Below are 22,615 nucleotides of genomic sequence, written 5' to 3'. Positions count from 1 at the left end.
ATGTCACGTTTTCCCTGTTGTCCGCCCTGAGAAAAAAACTACATTTCCCACTATCCCTGGCACTCATCTCTGCCAGCACTCATCATTGTTCTCACCTGTGTCTCGTTTAGTCTTTATAGTGTCCTTGTGTATTTAAACCCTGTTGTTTTCCTTTCCCCTTGTTGTTCGATGTATGGTTATATTTTGTGTATGTTGAGATCTTGTTCTTGTTCTTGTTCTTGTTCTTGTTCTTGTTCTTGTTCTTGTTCTTGTTCTTGTTCTTGTTCTTGTTCTTGTTCTTGTTCTTGTTCTTGTTCGCTCGAGGTTCCCTTTTCGTTGTGGATGTTTTGCTGTTTGTTCTACCCGCTGTGTGTTCTTTGTATTTGAGTTAGTTTTTCCCCTTGTGGACTTTTCTTTGTGTTTTGCTTATTTGTTATTCTTTTAAATAAACCGCATTTGGATCCTTATCACCCGTCTGCCTTCTCCTGCTTCCCGCACTCATAACAGATCGAACGACCACCTATGGATCCAGCGGTTTTACGAGCTCGATGCCGTCTGCTTGATTTAAAGCAGGAGGACCGCCCAATTGAAGACCACATCCAGGACTTTCTCCGTCTGGCGAGCGTCTCAGCCTTTCCAGACCCAGCCTTGGTGGTCTTCTTTAGGGACAACCTGAATCCGTCGCTGAAGGAGCGGCTGCCACAAGTGACGCATGGCTGGACTCTCCGCGACTTCCTGGTGGCGACCCTACTGGTGTGCGACTCACCACTCACTGTGGGTGTTGCTGTGAAGGGTTCTACCTCTCCTCCCACCGTGGAGACTCTCCAGTCATCCATGGCCCTTCCTGTTGCGCCCGCCTCACCTGTCAGCAAGCCAACCCCCACGCCTGTCGCCGCCAACGAGCCAGTACGGCCCACTTCGTCCGCCCCGATGAGGAGGAGAAGAAGGGCTTCCGCCTCCCAGCCTACGTCTGCCCCGGCCTGCGAGTCAGAGCCAACGTCTGTTCCGGTCAGCGAGCCTGAGCCCACGCCAGCCACGGTCAGCGAGCCTGAGCCCACGCCAGCCACGGTCAGCGAGCCAGAGCCAACGCCTGCCCCGGCCTGCGAGTCAGAGCCAACGCCTGCCCCGGTCAGCGAGCCTGAGCCCACGCCAGCCACGGTCAGCGAGCCTGAGCCCACGCCAGCCACGGTCAGCGAGCCAGAGCCAACGCCTGCCCCGGCCTGCGAGCCAGAGCCAACGCCTGCCCCGGCCTGCGAGCCAGGGCCTGCAGTCTCAGACGTCAGTGAGCCAGTGCCTGCAGTCTCAGACGTCAGTGAGCCAGTGCCTGCAGTCTCAGACATCAGTGAGCCAGTGCCTGCAGTCTCAGACGTCACTGAGCCAGAGCCTGCAGTCTCAGACGTCACTGAGCCAGTGCCTGCAGTTTCAGACGTCGGTGAGCCAGTGCCTGCAGTTTCAGACGTCCCTGAGCCAGCGCCTGTAGCCTCGACCGTCCCTGAGCCAGCGCCAGTAGCCAGGACCGTCCAAGAGCCAGCGCCTCTCGAGCCTCCCAGGGCTCCGCCTCTCAAGCCTCTCGAGCCTCCCAGGGCTCCGCCTCTCAAGCCTTCCAGGGCTCCGCCTCTCAAGCCTCTCGAGCCGTCCAGGGCTCCGCCTCTCAAGCCGCCTACGGCTCCGCCTCCAGAGCCTCCTACGGCTCAGCTCCCAGAGACTCCAGAGCCTTCTAGAGCTCTGCCTCCCGAGCCTCCTACGGCTCCGCCCCCAGAGCCTCCTACGGCTCTGCTCCCAGAGACTCCAGAGCCTTCTAGAGCTCTGCCTCTAGAGCCTTTAAGGACTCCGCCTCTCAAGTCTCTCGAGCCTCCTAGGGCTCCGCCACTCAAGCCGTCCAGGGCTCCGCCTCTCGAGCCACCTACGGCTCCGCCTCCAGAGCCTCCTACAGCTCAGCTCCCAGAGACTCCAGAGCCTTCTAGAGCTCTGCCTCCCGAGCCTCCTATGGCTCTGCCCCCAGAGCCTCCTATGGCTCTGCTCCCAGAGACTCCAGAGCCTCCTACGGCTCTGCCTCCCGAGCCTCCTACGGCTCTGCCTCCCAGAGCCTCCTACGGCTCCGCCCCCAGAGCCTCCTACGGCTCTGCTCCCAGAGACTCCAGAGCCTTCTAGAGCTCCGCCTCTAGAGCCTTCCAGGGCTCCACCTCTCAAGTCTCTCGAGCCTCCTAGGGCTCCTCAAGTCACTCGAGTCTTCCAGGGCTCCGCCTCTCAAGTCACTCGAGCCTTCCAGGGCTCCGCCTCTCGAGCTTCCCGAGCCTCCCAGGGCTCCGCCTCTCAAGCCTCTCGAGCCTTCCAGGGCTCCGCCTCTCAAGCCTCTCGAGCCGTCCAGGGCTCCGCCTCTCGAGCCACCTAGGGCCCCACCCCTGAAGTCGCTCGAGTCTTCCAGGGCTCTGCACCACAAGCCTCTCGAGCCTTCCAGGGCTCCGCCTCTCAAGTCACTCGAGCCTTCCAGGACTCCACCTCTCGAGCTTCCCGAGCCTCCTACGGCTCCGCCTCCTGAGCCTCCTACGGCTCTGGCCCCAGAGCCTCCAGAGCCTTCCAGGTCTTCGCCACTAAAGCCTCCTACAGCGCCACCTTCCTCGGCCCCGCCTCCTGAGCCTTCCTTGGCTCAGCCTCCAGAGCCTCCCACGGCTCCGCCTCCTGGGCCTCCTGAGCCATCCTTGGCTCCGCCTTCCTCAACCCCGTCTCCTAGGCCTTCCTCGGCTCCGCCTCCTGAGGTACCCTTAGTTGCACCTCCTGAACTTCCCTTGGCTCTGCCTTCAGAGCCTCCTACGGCTCCACCTCCCGAGACTCCAGAGCCTGCCTGGTATTCGCCTCTGAAACCTCCCACGACGCCACCTCCCTTGGCTCCGCCTCCAGAGCCTTCCAGGTCTCCGCCCCTAAAGCCTCTTATGGCACCACCTTCCTCAGCTCCACCTCCTGGGCCTCCCGAGCCATCCTCGGCACCGCCTTCCTCAGCCCCGCCTCCGGAGCCTCCAGAGGCCCTCTCAGCTCCGCCTCCTGAGCCTCCAGAGCCTCCCTCAGCTCCGCCTCCTGAGCTTCCAGAGCCTCCCTCAGCTCCGCCTCCTGAGCCTCCCTCAGTTTCGTCTCCAGTACCCCTCTCAGCTCCGCCTCCGGGACCTGTCCCTGTCCGATGGCCTCCTCCCAGGCCCCCTGAACCGGTCCCTGCCCGGTCGAAACCTCCCTGGCCTCCTAAGCCTATCCCTGTCTTGTGGCCATCTCCCAGGCCTCCTCGACCTGTCCCTGTCCTGTGGCCACCCCCCAGGTCCCCTGAACCGGCCCTTGCCCTGTGGCCAGCTCCCGAGCCATCTAAACCGGCCTCTGTCCTGTGGCCACCTCCCAGGTCCCTGAACCGGCCCTTGCCCTGTGGCCAGCTCCCGGGCCATCCAAACCTGTCCCTGCCTGGTCGACACCTCCCAGACCACCTAAACCTGTCCCTGCCCGGTCGATACCTCCCTGGCCTCCTAAACCTGTCCCTACCCAGTGGACGCCCCTCAGGCCACCTGACCCGGTTCCCTTCACACACCCCCAGAGACTGCCTGTCTGCCCTCTCGGCCTCCCTGGTCTGCCTGCCTGCCCTTTGTGCCCCCGTGGACTGCCTAATTGCCCCTTGTACCCCCGTGGACTGCCCAGTTGCCCCTTGTGCCTCCTTGGACTGTCCCTGTGCCCCTTTTACCCCCATGGACTGCCTAATTGTCCCTTGTGCCTCCTTGGATTGTCTCTGTGTCCCTTGTGCTCCCTTTTGTCTGTCTGTTTTCCCCCCTGGTCTACCCCCTCACTCCTTGATCATTTTTTTGTTTTTGTTATTTCTGTCTTTTTATTTAGGACCGTCTGGAATCCAGTCCTTTTGAGGGGGGGTTATGTCACCTTCCTCTGTTGTCTACCCTGTGTTCTGTGTCTCACCCATCACGTTTATGTCATGTTTCCGTGTGGTCTGCTCCGTGTTTTCCGTTTCATCCGTCACCGATCCGTTCCATGTCACGTTTTCCCTGTTGTCCGCCCTGAGTCTCACTGTCCGTGTAAAAACTACATTTCCCACTATCCCCGGCACTCATCTCTGCCAGCACTCATCATTGTTCTCACCTGTGTCTCGTTTAGTCTTTATAGTGTCCTTGTGTATTTAAACCCTGTTGTTTTCCTTTCCCCTTGTCGTTCGATGTATGGTTATATTTCGTGTATGTTGAGATGTTCTTGTTCTTGTTCTTGTTCGCTCGAGGTTCCCTTTTCGTTGTGGATGTTTTGCTGTTTGTTCTACCCGCTGTGTGTTATTTGTATTTGAGTTAGTTTTTCCCCTTGTGGACTTTTCTTTGTGTTTTGCTTATTTGTTATTCTTTTAAATAAACCGCATTTGGATCCTTATCACCCGTCTGCCTTCTCCTGCTTCCTGCACTCATAACAGTGTTTTTCTTTTTACATGCATTAAGTAACCCTTTTGTCATCCAGGGTTTTTGTTCCCTCTTTTTCTCAATGTACATTTTTAAAGGACAATTCATTTCATATAACTTTAAATAAATATTCAGAAAAGAGCTATACGCTTCATTTACATCATTAACATAAACATTTTCCCAATTATATCTTAATAGATCTTCCTTAAAGGCTTTCAAGGTTACAGGAGTCCTCAGCCTCCATTCTCTTTTCCTCCTTACAGGTGCTACTTCATTTAATTTACAATTATAATAAACAAAAATTGGCAAATGGTCACTTATGTCTTCCACCAACAATCCCCCTACAATGTCATTATCAACAACATTTGAATAAATATTGTCAATTAATGTAGCACTTTGTCCTGTAATTCTACTCGGCTTTGTGATTGTTGGAAATAAACCTAAGCTATCCATTGTATAAATAAAGTCTGTGGTACCTTTGTGGCCTTGTGGATTCAAAAGATCAACATTAAAATCTCCACAAACAAAAACATTTTTTCTACCTACCACCTTCTCAAACATACAAACTAATTGATCATTTGTTTTGTCAATACATGTTCCAGGCGCTCTATACACACAACTAACTATTAGATTTCTACTTGTTTTCATCTCTATTTCTACAGTGACTATTTCAAAATTCCCAGCACATTCTTTCGACATAGAGACAACCTGCTTGCCTTGCAGGGCAGTATTAACATATAAGGCCACTCCACCTCCCTTCTTTAAAGTCCGATTTACAAAGAACATTTCATAGCCTGTCATTCCAAAGTCTTCAGCAGTGTCATTTCGCAACCATGTCTCTGAAATAGCAATGACATCAAATACCCTCTTCAGCCGCTTCAAATAATCCATGATATTGCCGAAATTTCTATTTAAACTTCTGCTATTGAGATGGCTAATATACACTCCATCCCTCTCTACAATGTCATTGAATTGTTTTTCAGTGAAATATTTACAGTTGGACCCATCTGTTGTGAAGTCACAATTGAAATTCCTCTCAGGGTCTATTTCACTCCCCACATCAAACGCTCTTTCATCCAAATCTTCTAATCTTCCACTGTGCGAGTAATTCAGATATGGTGTTACCAAACTTGACATTGGCATTTCATTGTCCATTTTATCACTCCTCAGCTGGTCTAAGTCTTTGTCATGTCCATCCATAAAGGGAAACACGTAATCTTTAAACATACAATCAGTCATCGTCTTTTATAATATTCAACACTTGTAAGCCCAATCCTCTATCTCTGATCCGTGCGCACAACAATCCATCCATCCAGTTTCACGACATTCCCAGGCCAAAAAATAATCACATTCAGTAGGCCCAATAGCCCTGAGCCCCAAATTAACCATCCTCTTCCAAAAATATCACACAGTCTGGGCCATCTTGGATTCCTGCCATTTCCATCAGAGTGTAATTCATTCATTTCAGGATTCATGTTTTAAATCTTTCAAGTTTGCGTAGATCTCTTACCGCGATAATCTTTGCTTCCTCAGGCGTTCCGTTTAGTTTATGCAATTTTAAAAGGATAGTTTACCCAAAAATGTAAATTCTCTTATCATTTACTCACCCTCATGCCATCCCAGGTGTTTGACTTGCTTTCTTCTGCAGAACACAAATTAAGATTTTTAGAATAACATTTCTGCTCGCTCGGTTCATACAATGCAAGTAAATTGTGACCAGAACTCTGAAGGTCCAAATATCACATAAAGGCATTATGAAAGTAATCCATTCTCACCCAAAACCAATTGGATTGCTTCAGAAGACATTGACTAAACCACTGGAGTTGGATGGATTACTTTTATGATGACTATGTGATATTTACACATTCAGACTTCTGGATCCCAATCACTTCATTTACTCGCCCTCATGCTGTCCCACTTGTATGACCTTCTTTCTTCTGCAGAACATAATTGAAGATATTTTGAAGAATGTTATTTTTGTTCATACATTGTAAGTCAATGGGGTCCAACATTTTCTAGCTTCAGGAAGCACATAAAGGCAACATAAACGTAATCCATACAACTCGAGTGGTTTCATCCTTGTCTTCTGAAGAAACATGATAGCTTCAGGGTGAAAAACAGATACAGTTTTAAGTCCTTATTCACTACAAATCTTGGCATCCGCAGTCTCTTTACTGTGTTAATGAAAGAAACTCGTTAACACACTTCATTGCACTGGACTTGACTTGACCAGACACAGTGTTGCCAGTTTGCGTTTTTCACGCCCAGTCGGGCTGTTTTGAAAATGCCGACGTGAGTTAAAATAGAGTCACAGTTTGAGTTTCAGGGATTACTTTTAAAATGTACTGTAAACACTAGAAAATGTAAACGCCATGTCTCATTCATGCACAACTGACAACCGCTTGCAGCATATAAGCATCACTGTCTTGCCTGCACTGTGTTCCAGTTGGGCCATATGCCAAGATTAATAGTGAATAAGGATTTTGATTTTGATCTGTTTCCCACTCAAAGTGATCATATCGCTTTAGAAGTCATGGATTAAACCACTCAAGTCATATAGATTACTTTTATGCTACCTTTATGTCCTTTTTGAAACTTGAAGGTTTTAGACCCCATTAACTTACATTATACTGACAAAACACATCATACAATTGATGAAAATATCTTTGTGTTTCACAGAATAAAGTATTTCATATGAGTTTGGAACAACATGAATTAAACATTTTGGGTAAACTATCCCTTTAAATGTTATACTTTTAAATGTCATACTTTAATGTATATTTTTGTAATTCTTAATTGGCTCATGGCAGGAAGATACAGAGTGGTGAAAGGCACAATCTCGCCAGTTGGCGATAGCTACAAGAAGAAAGGTCTGATTGATGCCTGTCATTGGTTGAAGATGGCTAGACTTGCCGCAGAGAGCTCTGGTTGGATCACAGTGGATGACTGGGAGAGTCAGCAGCCTGCAGAGTGGGAGAAGACAGCCAAAGAAGTTCGATGAGACATCTTAAGATCATGTGCTTGTGGAGAAGAGTTGTGAATTCATTTTGGTTGAAGTAAAAGATAAATATCCGACACACCCCTTTGTGTGCTATTTTAGTGCTATCCATGACGAATTTGCTGTCATGTTGTTTGTGTGGACGTCAGTCTAGATTAGTCAACATTTCTGCTCTTCAAGCTTTATTGATTCTGTTGAACAGATCACCTGTCAGCTTGACATTTAATTAAAAGAATTGTTCACCCAACAATACAAACATTCTGTCATCCTCATGTTTCTAAACCTGTATGACTGACTTTCTTCTGTGGAGCACAAATAGAGATGTCAGAGATGACAGTCTCAGTCACCATTCAATTTCAATGCATCTTTTTTTCCATATAATAAAAGTGAAAGGTGACTGAGGCTATCATACTGCCATACATATTTTTTCAACTAAAAATGAACCATAGTATCAAATTAACATTTACTATGATTAATTAATAATATACAAATGTATTATTCATTGTTAATTAATGATAAATTATGCATATTTATGCTTATACAAACATACTGCAAAGTTTTAAGCAACATTCTACTTCATTTGTTTGATTTCTACAACATATCATTAGTTCTGATCTTTAAAAGGCACCATCATATCGAACTCTTTTCCACTCCGAATGACATTGCTGATGTGGATGCTGTGAAGTGTGGGAAGAGAAGAAAGCTGGAGCAACATGCAAGCAAATGTCAGAGCTGTATTAACACAAAAGCAGGCATTGCAAATAATCATCTGCACTCCTTGTTGTGGTAAATGTTCCTACAGCTCAGTGTCTTTGAACAAACAGACACTTAAGAGTGTTTGCTCTGTTACTTTATGACAGGTAATGTAGGTGCTGATGTGCCCTCAGGGGATGGGAGGGAATCAGGGTACAGCAGCTTTTAACAAGGGCTGAATTTATTCAACACAATCTGCATCTCTCAGCACAGCATTCCTCTCAAATGGAAAATGTTTAACTCTTTGAACAAATGTAAAGGTTTTTCAATCAAGAGTTTAAGGCAACCTGAAAAGAAACAGAACAAATGCAGATCTGTGTTTCCTACACAGTTTTGTTTTTTCAGAATGCATCAAACGCTAAATCTATAACAGGTCCAAACTATATCCTAAACAAATGCAATACTACAAATTGTAACACAATTTAGATTTTTTGTTTCTTTGTCAGTTTTTTTTTAAATATAATTTCAACAAAACTCTGTTGCCAATGTTTAGGCTTAAATACACATTGTCATATGAGCAAACAGTCAAACATAACACAATTTTAAGTGATTTTTGAGTTAAAGTTGACAGAGTAATGAATTACAGTTCATTTAGTTTGTCAGATGTTAATTCAGTAACCCAACCAATTCAGTCTGTGAGTAAATTGTTCTCACGAATCAGAGAATTTTATTTTTTATTTTTACAGTGCCAGCGTGTAAATTACAACCATTTCAAACTGTAAAATGTACAGGTTGTTCTGTGTTTTACACTTTTACATTTTAACTGTATTTTTTACATAATTATTCTGGCAACCACAGCTGCCAGATTATTTTTGTAATAACAACAGGATTTTTTTTTAAATAATTTTCAAGTATGCGGTAATGGGGAGCCTTTTCAAATCACTGTTTTTGGTGGAGAAAAATGACTTTCCAGTGTGGATGAGAGGCATAAACGTAACTAAATCAATGTGTTTTTAACGAAAACGTATTACTGTGGATGTGGTCTTAGTTGCAGTATAACAGTCTAACCAGACCATAATTAAAATGTATTCCTGCTTGCCAATATGGCTTTGGAGCACATTCTTCAAATAAATCATGGACTTTATAATGTGTTCCTAAGCTTGACTTGTAAGGCATGTTTCTTGAAACGCCAAGGTTATGGGTTTGATTCCCAGGGATCACACACGCTGACAAAGATGCACCTTAAAGTGAGGTAAATTCAGTTCAGCCATGCAACTCTATGTGGCCCAAGCTGTTAGGTTCTCTGACTTGTTATCTTTTAGCCAATTTGCTTGCTCACAGATGTGTCATGTTAAGCCAGTCAACATCACTAATCAGGTAGCCAATCAACATGTATCTCTCTCTTTGTATTTAAATTGCTCAGTTTTGCATATAAACAGATAAGCGGTTTCACTGCAGCACGCTGCAAGAGCTTCTCTCTCTCTCTCTCTCTCTCTCTCTCTCTCTCTCTCTCTCTCTCTCTCTCTCTCTCTCTCTCTCTCGCTCTCTCTCTCTCTCTCTATATATATATCTATATATATATAGATATGTATATGTATGTATGTATTTTAGATACCACCCATCTGAAACTGCTGTGTTGGTGCCGATGTACTGGAGTCCTTTTGTGTCCCCAACCTTTGGAAGCCAGAAGAAATTTAGGAAATTGTGGGGCGCTATGATGTGGCGTGCATAACCAGATGTGGCAGCAACACTGATATGTTTTTCAATCAGTCTGAAGTGCTGTATAGACACCATAAGAACATCCATGTGATTCGAGAATGGGTGACCAATGAGATTTCAGTCACTCATGTGCTCTGGGCCCTAAGCAGAGGCAGGGGCGGATCTACCGGGGTGGCATAGGGTGGCAAATGCCACCCTAAAAGAATACCTTGGCACCCCTGCTGCCACCCCAGTTGGCAGCAAAGAATTAAAAGTTATGGCCAATTTGACAATTTACGAGCGCGAATCTCCAATGTCCAACTGCACTGAATGCAGCACGAGATGGCGCCAGAGCGGCAAGAGACTGATCAGTTTGGAAAAATGTGTGTTCAGAGTAAACAATTAAAGCGATGTCCAGTACCTCGTTTGAGTGCCGTGACCTATTTATTTCCACAGTGTATTTATGCTCACTTTAGTACAGCTCAGTCCATAGATCTTAATGTGTAAGTTTTTCTTTGTATAGTTTCTTCTAGTACAAATGCTGCGTGTGTTTGCTTCCCCTCTCTGCCTGTCATCACCTGTGTCTTACCTTAATGCCTTTCCGGTAATAATGCCCTTACTTCAATCATACTTTTATCTCCTATTAAGTGAGATCACAATGTATGGTCACTTATTCCTAATATGAACTGTTTCACATGAAACCTCAAATGCAAGACATTGATTGCATGAGATTAAGTTTGCCTGGATGAGTTTGTAAATGGCAGCCTGTGCCCTTTTTTAGTGTGTACATACTATTTCTCATCAAACTGTGATAAAGGTGATTAAATTAAGTATATATAAGTCTGCCATATGTTGCCACCCCTCAAAAATTCCTGCCCCCCTCTCGCCACCCAATAAATATTTTTCTAGATCCGTCCCTTTGCAGAGGACAGAGTGTAGCGTACACTCTCACCATGAGAGTGTCAAATCGCAACCTGCTGCCTGACTCCGTGATTCAGTATATTCAGTATCACATCCTGTGCAGCACAGAGAGTGAGCAGAAAAATGCTGTTTTCATCCTTGCCCCCCCTCCAGAGATACACTACAACTAATTAGGATGATAGTCTAATACTTTTGGACTAGCCTCAAGTTCTGTTTAGAGGTTTTAATGGAGTGCTGGCCTGTTACACACAAATCGTCTTTGACATTTGATTCATAATCCATCCTTCACCCTCTAGTAATTTTTGTTTTTTACATTTTATCATAACCAGCTGTTCTCAAGTTGATTTGCGGTGGATGTATGATGTCAGCTCACACAGGTGCCCTAGCAGAGATTCTACAGGTGTAGTTCTTCACATTCATTTTTTAATTTTGTAAAGACAGATTAATAAAATATTTTCAACAACAAAATATTTGTTTTATTGTAGTACTAATATAGAACATTTTTATGTAGATGTTCAATTGTGTGGGTTTTGTTGAAATATTTTTAATTTAAAATTTAATGTGTAGGGCCTACCTGAAGGGTTTACAAAAAGTTGTTTCAATATCTAGAAACAATACATGCTCAGCGATATGGGTGCTAATAAATGGAAGACATAGTCTGTAAAAATCTTAGAAAAATACAACTATGGTGGTTGACCAGAGCACTTAGCTCCAGAATTCAATCTATGGAGATTTAAAGATAAGGGCAAAACTCAGTTTATGCCACATTTGTTCACTGACAGTTGTTTGACAAGCACAAGAGAACATTTGCTCTGAGCGTTTTAGCATCAGATAAAATACTTTCAGTGCAACGTGTTCAAAACAGCCACCTTAAAAGATTAAAAAGCACAAATATTACAAATATGACAATCATGCATAGCTATAAAAGTTCATGCCTGATCTTTGAGTTTTTAAAGTACTTTTAGACCAGTGCTTATATATAAAAGCCCTCTACTGTATCACATGCACAGGAGAAAAGTGGGGAAATCCCTGAACTTCAGTGATTAATATGAATACAAAAAACAAAAATCCAACTCTGCTTTCGGTTGGATTGCTGCCATACATTGTGAAGTAGTTTATTTTATTATGTCACACTTAAGACAAACTATCTGTCAAATCTCTACATTTTCTTCCAGGCATTGCCTGTGGTTAAATGAGAAATTGTGTATATGACCTGGAAGGATGTTTCTTTTTAATTTGATGTGAAAGAAGTAAACATTAAACAATGTCTCAAAAGCCTCCAATGTCCCTAGGGTTTAATTCCCCCTACTAAACCCATTCAAATTGAAAGAATTTTGTATTCATGTATTCATACAAGAATGAATATGCCTTTCAATGCTTGTGTTTGTCACCTTGATTGATTGCATTTGCATATACTGAGGCCATCTTAGCAGGTGTAATAGTAATCTCCAAGTCACCTTTGACACCATTTAGTTTTGTTGAGTGTGATCAGATTTGTCATGTGATTTTCTAAAAGAGATCTTAAAGTTTCTATATTGCATTCATTTCGTTATAATAATAATAATAATAATAATAATAATAATAATAATAATAATAAAATGATTATAATAAAACACTTTTATGTAGCCAATAAGTACAATTAATTAATATGAATTAATATTAGCTAATAAACAAATATTATGTAGCTAATAAAATAATACATATATATATATATATATATATATATATATATATATATATATATATATATATATACATATATATATATATATATATATATATATATATATATATATATATATATATATATATATATATATATATATATATATATATATATATATATATATATAAGAACGTTTAATTTAAAATAGCTGCAATAAGAATTTGACCTATACAACTTTGTATGCCTGAGAAACGTTTCAGTCTCTTTATTTGTCATCTTCCTTGACGGAAATTCACATCAGTTTGATGTGCGTAATTCGTGTTTTGACTTATCTGGAAGAGGCACGTGGTGCTCATGTGATGTTGTGATGATGCGGACTCATTTGACTGCAGTGGAAAGAATGACACTTTTTTTTTTTTTCTACTGCTGGTAATGACATTTTTAAACTTTGTTAAAATTGTGGATGTCTATAATAAATTCAACAATTTTTCATTTTCAATGATGGATTCTATTGTAACTGGCCTATACTAGCAAATTCGAACACTTTTACATTCACAACAATACGAGTATAAAATCGTCTTTTTAACCATCGTTCATTATACATGTGTTTTTAAACATGCAAAATGCTAAGCATCTAATTTTAGATAATTAACTCTAAAAGGTGTTTATTTATTTATTTTTTTCTTTTATTGCTTTAATCAATATAAAATGACAGTCAAACCTACTGAAACCATAAGAAAGGTAGTATTGTGCTCGTAGGTGTGTTTTGACAAACATTTTCCACACAAAGACCTACCAGACACGTTTTACTTTACGTAAGACATTACATAAAGAGCCACGCTTTGCAGCACTGTTGACAGATGAAAGGTAAAGGATGAAACTCCGCCCACTTAACTCAAAACACATAAAATTTGGGAAACTTTCAGTCTTTCAGTCTTTGCAGCTTTCTTCACATCACAACAGGATTTTTTCAGACAGTTTATAAAATGCCTGTCAGTCTCTGTGGTACATGGGATATGGTCAGCAATGTCAACTTTGAGGGATACATGATTGCTTTAGGTGAGATTGCATTTTTTTATTTGCTTTGAATGGATGATTGCTCATAATTCTGTGTGCTTATGCATTTTCTGTATTACTGCATGTTTTATTACTCATGCTTTTTTATCTCCCTCAAACTATATTATTTTTATGGTGTGTAAAAAAATGTTTTTATATTATTTGTAAGCTTGACAGGACATAATGTGTCCCTGGCTGTCCTACTGTGTTGTTTTCAGTGTGAACCCTAAAGTGGTAGTCCTAAACTCTGTGATCTCATAGGGATTGGCCTGTACACCCGTAAAATCGCCCTGAAGCTAAAACATCGTAAAGTGATGGAGCAGGTGGGAGATCGCTTTGTGATCAAGACACTCAGCACGGTCAGAAACTACACTCTTTCCTTTAGAGTGAATGAAGAGTTTCAAGAGTTCACCAAGGGACTGGATGACAAACACTGCAAGGTATTACTAAATACTCATTATTGTATTGTATTATCATTGTAGTATTACATTACATTTCTTAAATAAGTTCATGACATTTCATAGATTATATCAGGGGACTAAAGGTCAATTATATTTATTCACACATTGTCCAATAACCGATATGCATAACTGATTATTTAATTATTCTTTTATTTCTGCTTTTTTAACACAATAATAAATATATAATCATTAGATTACAACAATAACAAGCATTAGGATTATTGCTAATTATGCAAAGTTGTTTTGCATTAAATGTTTAAGTAATTTGAGCAAAAATATATTAGATAAGCAAATTACATTACAGTCGAGGGCATGTCAGTTATTGGTTATCAGTTTGGTTATCGGTTCTTTAACACCCGCTTTAAGATAAATGGTATACCCGATAACAAAGAACTGATAACCGTTTAATTAGAAAAATGGGAATATCGGTAAAAAAATATTGGTCAAACCAATAATCAGGCTATCTATATGTATTACACATTCTTATACAGCACCAGGACAGTGGCAGCTTTAATTCAGTATTATTTTTAGGCTATTTGAATACAAATATTTGCTCAATACATATTATAACAAATAAACTGTCTGTATTGTGGTGGTGAAGGACAACATTATTATTTATGCAAAGTTTTATTTATCATAAAACGCTTAAGTAATTTGAGCAAACAATGTATTAAGGTACATTACAATTGACTGTGCATCATTGCTCAGTTATTTGTTATTAATCGGTTATTGGTTCTATAATATCTGCTTTACCAATAAATTCTAGATCTGATATGAAACATCTGACAACTGATTAAGTAAAAACTATTAATCAAACCAATTATCAGTCTCTATATATATTACACATTCTTATACAGCGCCAGAACAGTGTCAGCCTTCCTTCAGGATTATCTTTAGGCTGTATGAATACAAATATTTGCTCAATTCAATACATATTATGACAAATAATCAAGGCTGAATTGTAATGGTGAAGGACAAAATTAAACACAATTCTATTTGTCAACAGTCCCTGGTGAATTGGGAGGCAAACAGGATGGTGTGCGTACAAAAGGGTGAGAAAAAGAACAGAGGCTGGGCGCACTGGATTGAGGATGATAAACTTAATTTGGTAAGTTTGGAATTTTGTATGGAATTTTACACCATAAACATTTATGAGTATTTCAATAATCACCCCTTAATGATCATACCTTTCAACCTTTTACAGGAATTGTACTGTGAAGATGAAGTCTGCAAGCAAGTTTTCAAACGGGTTGTCTGAGGCCTTGTGGTGGAGTTTAAAATTTGAAAAGACGCACTGATGTAAACAAAGTAGTTTACACTTCTAAGTCAGAGGAACATGGGCAAGAGGAAGGACCTATGTTCCAGCCTATGTCCCAAAACCCAGATTTAACTATTACAACCAGTGAGGCACAGATTCCTGGATTGTTGAAAGTCTAGAATAGGAGTTAAGGTGCCACTAGAGGGCGACATAAGACCATTTACAAACAAACACTGTTCAGAATGGTCAACAGTTCGTTGGAAAACATTTTGTCAATAGTGGTGTTCCTTTACCTGATCACAAGACAGTAGCCACTTTCACAAAGATGTAGCAATGTGCCAAGTATAACCTAATGGCCCTGAGCCATAGGCCTACTGCTGTTACACTTTATTTCTGATGTAAATAAATCCACAGTTATTTTTTCACCAGAATATGATGCATTCCTTTCGCCTTTTTAAACAAATTTTATTTAGACCATTTTGTAAGGCTGTGTTTTTATATATAGGCCTATATTATTATTTCTGTATGTTTAGTCACATCTAAACATGGTTTGTTAATATAGTCTTTAATTCAAACATTTAAAAGTGTATTGTACAATACAACAAAAACATGTTATAATGTACTTTTTTCAGTGTTTTTGACAGTCATTGCACGAAATGCAATCAACAAATTAAAGTAAAAGGGAACTCTATTGAAAAAAAAAACATTTGTCATCAATTAAATCAGTTGAAAGTAATTTACTGTGCAATAAAACAAAAACATGTTATATAATGTTCTTTCTTTGCTTATTTGTCAGTCGCTGGTTTGTAATGTCGTTATAACACACGCACGCACGCACGCACGCACGCACGCACACACACACACACACACACACATGTTGGTGCAGCTATTATTATCTTTATTATTATTAGCTATTAGATTCTCCGTAGACATTATGATTTTTATACTGTACGAACTATAGATTATATCCCCTAAACCTAACCCTCACAAAAAACGTTCTGCATTTGTACATTTTCGAAAAAATGTTTCTTAAGCAATTTCAATTATGGGGACACAAGAAATGTCTTCAAAAACTCATTTATAGCATAATACCCTTGTAATTACCAGTTTGTAACCTAAAAAAATGGTCCTTGTAAACCACTAAATACCTGCACACACACACACACACACACACACACACACACACACACACACACACACACACACACACGCACACACTACTGTATGTAGGTAGTAGGTACTAGGTAGGTATAGTAGGTTGGTAGGTAGGTAGGTAGGTAAAATAAGGCAGTTTATTAATTTATTGGTGTGCCTACATGGGAAAACGCTTCCTTTCATCTTGTCAAAAATGTGAATAGAGTTGCTGTCGTACAATGATGAATGAGCTTTAAGCTATAAAATAGCTCTATAACGTATAAGGTTTGCCATTCATTTAGCCTCAATTAGACTTGGTCAAGAAGTAAACAAATCTCGCGAGGTCGAATCGGCAGTAAAATCAGTTTCCTGAGCTGCCGCAGCCTGGAATGTGTCGAGCTCACATCACGTGACTTCAGATCCAAAATGGCCGCGTCGGCGTTTTGACGAATAATACTTTTTGTGCTTCACAGAAATCGAAGATTTCGCATCCCGATCGGCAGAAAGCATCTTCAGGTGTTTGATGTTTTAATATAAAGACTTGGCTTAGACAATCACGACACGTTGATATTTCTTTTATGGTTCAGACTATGCACTTTTGGTGTTGATAAGGTGGCTAGCTGTCTGGCTAGCAATATCATTAAGCTGAAAATCAAAAGAAAAGCGATGGAGCAGCTCAGTCCTGAAGAGGTAAGACAATTGTCACACAGTTTTGTGTGTTAACCAGTAGAAATCGATAATTTAATGTTATGACTGTTGTGTTTCTGTGTTTTATTAAAAGCTTTATAGCTTGTCATTGTCACCTTTTTCAATCGCAGCAATGATTGGATAAGCTAATATGACACAGGCTAAAAAACATCCCAATAAATTCAGATTACATTAATTTCACATAGAAATATAAGATTGGGTTTTGACCATCAATGAGTCTATTTAGTGTTGATATCGAAGCTAAATTAATGGCAAAACGGACGCTATTTCCATTCAGCTCGTTAGCAAGTGATATATTTACCAACATGGATCTGACACAAGCCTCGACTATCTGTTTTTTCCCCCTTCATTTAATTTGAAAGTTCAAATATAATTTTTATTTATATTTTTCAGGAGGCTGGTTATTGTGTAAACCGTTTTTAAATCAAAACAAATTGTGAAGCTTTTCTTCACTGGTAATCCAAAATGGCTGAAAGGCTGTCGTGTGAAGAAATACAATTGTTTTTGGATGTGAAATTTAATCAATTAAACGTATGTTCTTGATAAAATGTACAGTTATTGAGATTAAACATGGTAATCTGTGCGTTTTGTTGAATTGTCTCTGGTTTACAAACTGTAATCATGCGCAACAAGCTTTTGTCAGGCGTCAAGTTTGTTGCTCAAAAGCTTTGGTTTTAACGTAAAAAAAGAACTTTTGGGTCACTTGCTATTGTTTTAAGATGGTAATAATTTTTAACAGTTATTTAGTTCTATGGGTTTTTGGTTTTAGGCAGTTTTTTTATTTGACACTTGTATCACTGGTTGGTGTGTGTAGTAATGCCTTTGTGTTTTTACTGTTAAACCTAAATTCATGAAAAGAAAAGAAAATAGGCTAATTCGTTAAAATAAATGTTTGATATTAATTGATGATTTTAATGTAATATACAACAACAGTCCCATAATCTTTCTGACAGTGTTATAAATAATTATAAAACCATTGTGAGTGCCAAATAATGTATTTAATCCACTTGACCTTGTCTTCTAAAATGATCTGTTAGGGATGCCTTATGCCTCATACACACTACACGACTTTCAAAGATGTCAGATCGTTATACTGTTCATATTACACAATTGTCTGTCTTGTCATGGAAGTCATGGCATTTTCAAATTACACGACAAATCCGCAAAAGGGGTGAACGCATTACAAAACATTTCACTATTGTCGAATCCCCGATGCCTGGACTCCAAATTACATTTCACAACAGAGTAGATGTGAGAAGTGATACGAGATACGAAAACAAATGCATGATCATATGTTATGCATTTCAGAATATGAAGTGTATGTTTTTAATTGCCTAAAGGTATTATATATTTTATTGGTTACAATATGAAAAAGTACCTCCTCCTGAAAAATCTACATATTTGCTCACCTGACTGTCCAAGAGAATTGGCTATTTCTCTCCAACTCTTCTCTTTCTCCACCTGGTTGGGGTACAGTTCAGATGAAACATCAAATCTGGTGCTCCTGCCAATGTTCCACAAATTTTTCCTCCATTTCTTCGGTCCAATGAGACTTTCTTGACTCCTCTCAATGAAACTTCTGTGCCCCTTTTCTTGCTCTCTCATTGGCTGTAGGTCAACGCTGTACTTGTAAAAACACATTTCACATTGCATGATTTGGAATCGTAGACAGGTCCAGATATTTAACATTATAGACATCTTGCTGACATCGGCGATGCGCTTCTCTCAAATCGCGTCTTTGATAGTTCATACATTGCAATCGTCGTTCACGGGAGTGAGCTCCGATGTGCCAACGATTTCAGGCCTTTGTCGGCAATCTCCACAAAACTGTCGGTGAGCGAAAATCAGGCTTAAAATCGTGTAAACTCAGCATTACACTTTCAAAATAAGTGGCCATTGTGATCATGTCCATTTTAAGGAATTATAGTTGCATTTAGGCTAGTGTACATTCATACATATCAGTCATCTCACATAAATCTAAAAGTTGCCTATATACACAATGGGCTTTGCATAGTAGACTAGACTCAATTGCTTAAAAATCAGGCAGTAATGCATTTATGTTTGTGGCATTTCACTGACAGTATTTGCCATAGAGACTGAAGCCCTCTGTCAACGTTCTCCAGCTAAAATGATTCACTGGGCTGTGTAGTGAATTTCCATCACAGCAGACAATAATAATGCTTCTTTATGACTTTCAAAGCATTCTACTGTTTGCATGAAATCATATGCATCCCGATTCCTTAATTTAAATTACAAGTGTTTTGGAGAATGGGATATACTGTAGCATTCAGAAATTTCCATGCTGCTTTTTAAGACATGTCCTTGATTTTACTATTGCTCTGTATTGATCTGTAATTAATCATTAGATTAATCTGTAATTAATCTTTTTATTTTATTTTTTATTTTTTTTCAGATCCGAAGAAGGCGACTGGCCCGGTTAGCTGGAGGGCAGACGTCCCAGCCCAACACCCCTTTGACCTCCCCACAGAGAGAGACCCCACCAGGACCTTTGCCAGGTCCCTCCGGGGCCACATCGCAGCCTGTCCCACCAGCTCCATACCACACTCTGGCCCTTAATGTCCAAAATGTCACCCCTGCCTCCTCTCCAATGGGAGCCTCCGGTAAGTTTTACTGCATCTGTCATACAGAAAGAGCCATAAATACAAGTCCATCTTTTCTAATACTCATTACTCATCTAATACTCAAAAAGTATCAGCTTGAGAGGATTAAGTCTGTTTGATTTTATATTGAGAGAAACTGAAAGTGCTGATAAAATCAGGTTATAGTGTCGCTGTCAGAAGATGGGGATTTCCTTTGTCTTTTTTGTTTTCGGTTTTAAAGCTACAAAGCAGATTACTTTTAACGCACTCCCTTTCAGATTTGGGAAATTGTCAAGGCATGAAACCGTATTATTATTATTATATTGTATAAAGACAGGATCACTTTAGATGTAATGCTATGCATATTTATCGGCTACAGCTCAACAATATTCCTGAAAGAGTCATTCTCTATAAGCCTGTTTTAGAAATATATTTGGTGTCTGCAATATTTGTTTGATAGATGTAGGATATATATGGATTCAAAAAGCTTCTTAGCTGACAAACGTGAGTTATATTAGTAGGCCATTCTAGATTCATTGTAATTTAATTAGACTGTAATCTTGTCTGTGTAAAATTTTGTGACCAAGAATCTAAATTACTTTAATCCTGTGTGAATGAATCTTACATCACTGTAAGGCATTAGCTGTTAGTATTCTTGTGATTTTAGCTGTTTTAATCTAAAGCCTTACTTTTGTATCAAGGTAAGCGGTTTCTGCCTGCTGTGCCTTGCTATGCAGAAAAGTGCACAGTCACTCTGGAGATAGCCTAGCTCAACCTTGGCCAAGGTTTAACCCAGGACACATAGGCAAACAAGGCTGATCGTTTTTCTTCAGTCTCTTAGATTTGCTGCATGTAATAAAAGAGTTTTATAGATGGTAGGGCTGGGCGATATGGCCAAAATTGTTATCACGATAATCTTTATTATATTGTTAGATATCGATATTTATCACGATATACATTTACACATTGCACTTTCTTTTTTTATTTATTTCAAAGTTGATGGAAGAAAAGGAGAAAAAATACATTCTAAACAGTCAAAATAGTCTCTACAAAACTGCACAGAGGGTCCAGGGACAGCCAAAGCAGTGGGGTTTGCGGGATCTTTTACCAATTTTACCGTCTATCAATTGAAAATTTATGTTAAAAGATCATTTGTTTGTTCTGAAGCATAGTGACAGCAGTCCAGTATTTGTTGGAATATTTTTACATTAAAATGAAATATCTTTTATATTTCTTTAGATTCAGATACCCAAGTATGGGGCATAGAAGCCCTTTTGACTGTGGGATGATGCTGAATGTGGGTTCAGGGAGAAAACCTTTTTTAAAAAATGTAAAAAACATTTTTTTATTTTCATTAAAGTGAGACTAGTCTACCAACTAGTAATTTTAGTCTTTCCTTATGCATTCCAGACATCTAATTAATTTTCACAAATTTAGAACAGAAATCGATTTGTTTATTCTGTTTGTTTATTATTAAAGTCTTATAACATGCAGATTTATAAAGATACATTTAGAAGGGAAACATTTTATGGTCTAAAAGGTGCTTTGAAACCACGTTAACTCATGCAGCACTTCATATCTACACATATGCAGGGAAAAGAGGCAACGCTTGCGGAGCGGGACAGGGCAGAAATGAGGCATATTTGGAGCTAGAGAACAATATTCAAGATTAAAGCGCAGAAAGATCAGAGCTATTGTCAGCTGTTGCGCAACCGTTGTCATGAAGTCTTGCGGTGCGGATGGAATCAATCCAGTGTCCGACGTAATCTAATTTTAGCAAGGCAGCTAGCATTAGCAAGTTCATCCAGTCTGACCCTACGTTACCACTGGCGTATTGTGAGCGAAGTTGAGAGCGTTTTCAATTCATTCCTATGAAAGCCGAGCATCATGCTCGCAAGGTGGATCGTAGGATTGGCAGCGGTGCGGAGAAAGCTCTCTCCTAACGCTGTGAGCGCCATTGAACGGATTTCGTCTGCCCCAGTGGAAACGCAGCCTGAGAAAGCCAAACTGCTTGTGTTTTAGTGACACGTAGTAAATATAGAAAATTCCTTAAAAGCTTATCGTGGAATTTCTTTATCGTGATATATATCGATATCGTTTTATCGCCCAGCCCTAATAGATAGCACTCTTTCTTTGTTAGATTTTTCTTTTGTTTGGTCAATGTGCTGTGTTAGCTGTGGTTTAGTTGCTTCTTAGTTTAAATTATTTTATTTTTTTTTATGTTTAAGGGCCTATGCTCTTGGCCTAGTGCCTCCTGAATAAGCTATATAACACCTAGAAATAGAATTTCAGTGCAAATTGAGTTTAATCGGGTTTGCATGATGCTAGTTTGATTCTTGTTTTTCCCTAGATTCACTTTTTGTGTTATAAAGTTTAGGGGTGGGCGATATATTGGTAGACATGATAAACCGGTAGAAATTTGCAAATGGTATACATTTTGTATTATCGTCTCCATCGCAGTAATGCAAAATTGCCACACGAGAGCTGTGTACAGCACATTACACGTACTCATCAGACACTCTGTCAGATAAATGGATGAAGCTGGTGATACTGCTCATTTCTCAAATTCATTTGAATGAGAAGATGAGAGGAGATTATGAAGGATAAAGTGCAATGGTTCTTGGTTTTGCTTTAGAAAACTTTAGATTTGAAAGGTTTGTACATTGTGTACGTCGATATACAATACTGTGCAAAAGTCTTAGGCACATAAGATGTTTCACAAATGCATTTTTCTTAAGATGGCTATTTATATCTTCAGCTTTAGTGTTTCAGTAGGAAATATAAATGTTAGACTCTCAAACATTACTTTTGCAAATAGAAAAGATTAGAATAGAAGAAGAGGGAGCCCTGCAACTGATGTCATGGCCCCCACAAAGCCCCCCACTGAACATTGTGTCAGTCTGAGATTATACAAAGAGACAGAATCAGTTGAGACAGCCTAAATAGAAGAACTGTGGTGAATTCTCCAAGAAGCTTTGAACATCCTATCTGCCAACAACCATGAACAACTGTTTCCAGG

At 40.3% G+C, this 22,615-nt stretch overlaps 2 protein-coding genes and 1 pseudogene across 3 annotated transcripts in view; all 3 read left to right on the top strand.

The window, feature by feature from the left end:
- Window positions 1–501: 501 nt before the first annotated feature.
- Window positions 502–12,783, top strand: LOC127628572 (nicotinamide/nicotinic acid mononucleotide adenylyltransferase 1-like; annotated as a pseudogene).
- Window positions 12,784–13,325: 542 nt separating this feature from the next.
- On the top strand, window positions 13,326–15,895 carry rbp7a (retinol binding protein 7a, cellular). Its single transcript, XM_052105273.1, has 4 exons — window positions 13,326–13,438; window positions 13,697–13,875; window positions 14,903–15,004; window positions 15,101–15,895. The coding sequence occupies exons 1-4, from the start codon at window positions 13,366–13,368 to the stop codon at window positions 15,152–15,154; spliced, it is 408 nt and encodes a 135-aa protein (XP_051961233.1). The 5' UTR covers window positions 13,326–13,365; the 3' UTR covers window positions 15,155–15,895.
- Window positions 15,896–16,708: 813 nt separating this feature from the next.
- Window positions 16,709–22,615, top strand: part of ube4b (ubiquitination factor E4B, UFD2 homolog (S. cerevisiae)) — a 43,467-nt gene continuing 37,560 nt past the window's right edge. For both annotated transcript variants that reach the window (XM_052105252.1, XM_052105253.1), the window contains exons 1-2: window positions 16,709–16,978; window positions 19,410–19,617. In XM_052105252.1, coding sequence (XP_051961212.1) covers window positions 16,955–16,978; window positions 19,410–19,617 — 232 coding nt within the window. In that variant the 5' untranslated portion in view covers window positions 16,709–16,954. The remainder of the gene's footprint in view (window positions 16,979–19,409; window positions 19,618–22,615) is intronic.

This window comes from Xyrauchen texanus, chromosome 35 (genome assembly GCF_025860055.1).
Source record: "Xyrauchen texanus isolate HMW12.3.18 chromosome 35, RBS_HiC_50CHRs, whole genome shotgun sequence".
Lineage (NCBI taxonomy): Eukaryota > Metazoa > Chordata > Actinopteri > Cypriniformes > Catostomidae > Xyrauchen > Xyrauchen texanus.
The sequence above is the reverse complement of the archived record's forward strand: the minus strand, read 5'-3'. Positions and strand labels throughout refer to the sequence as shown.

Excerpts from the sequence above, each read along its gene's own strand:
- rbp7a (XM_052105273.1), top strand. The coding sequence starts at position 13,366 with ATGCCTGTCAGTCTCTGTGGTACATGGGATATGGTCAGCAATGTCAAC. Across the intron at positions 13,439-13,696 it reads GGGATACATGATTGCTTTAG|GGATTGGCCTGTACACCCGT; the intron begins GTGAGATTGCAT and ends GTGATCTCATAG. Across the intron at positions 15,005-15,100 it reads AGGATGATAAACTTAATTTG|GAATTGTACTGTGAAGATGA; the intron begins GTAAGTTTGGAA and ends AACCTTTTACAG.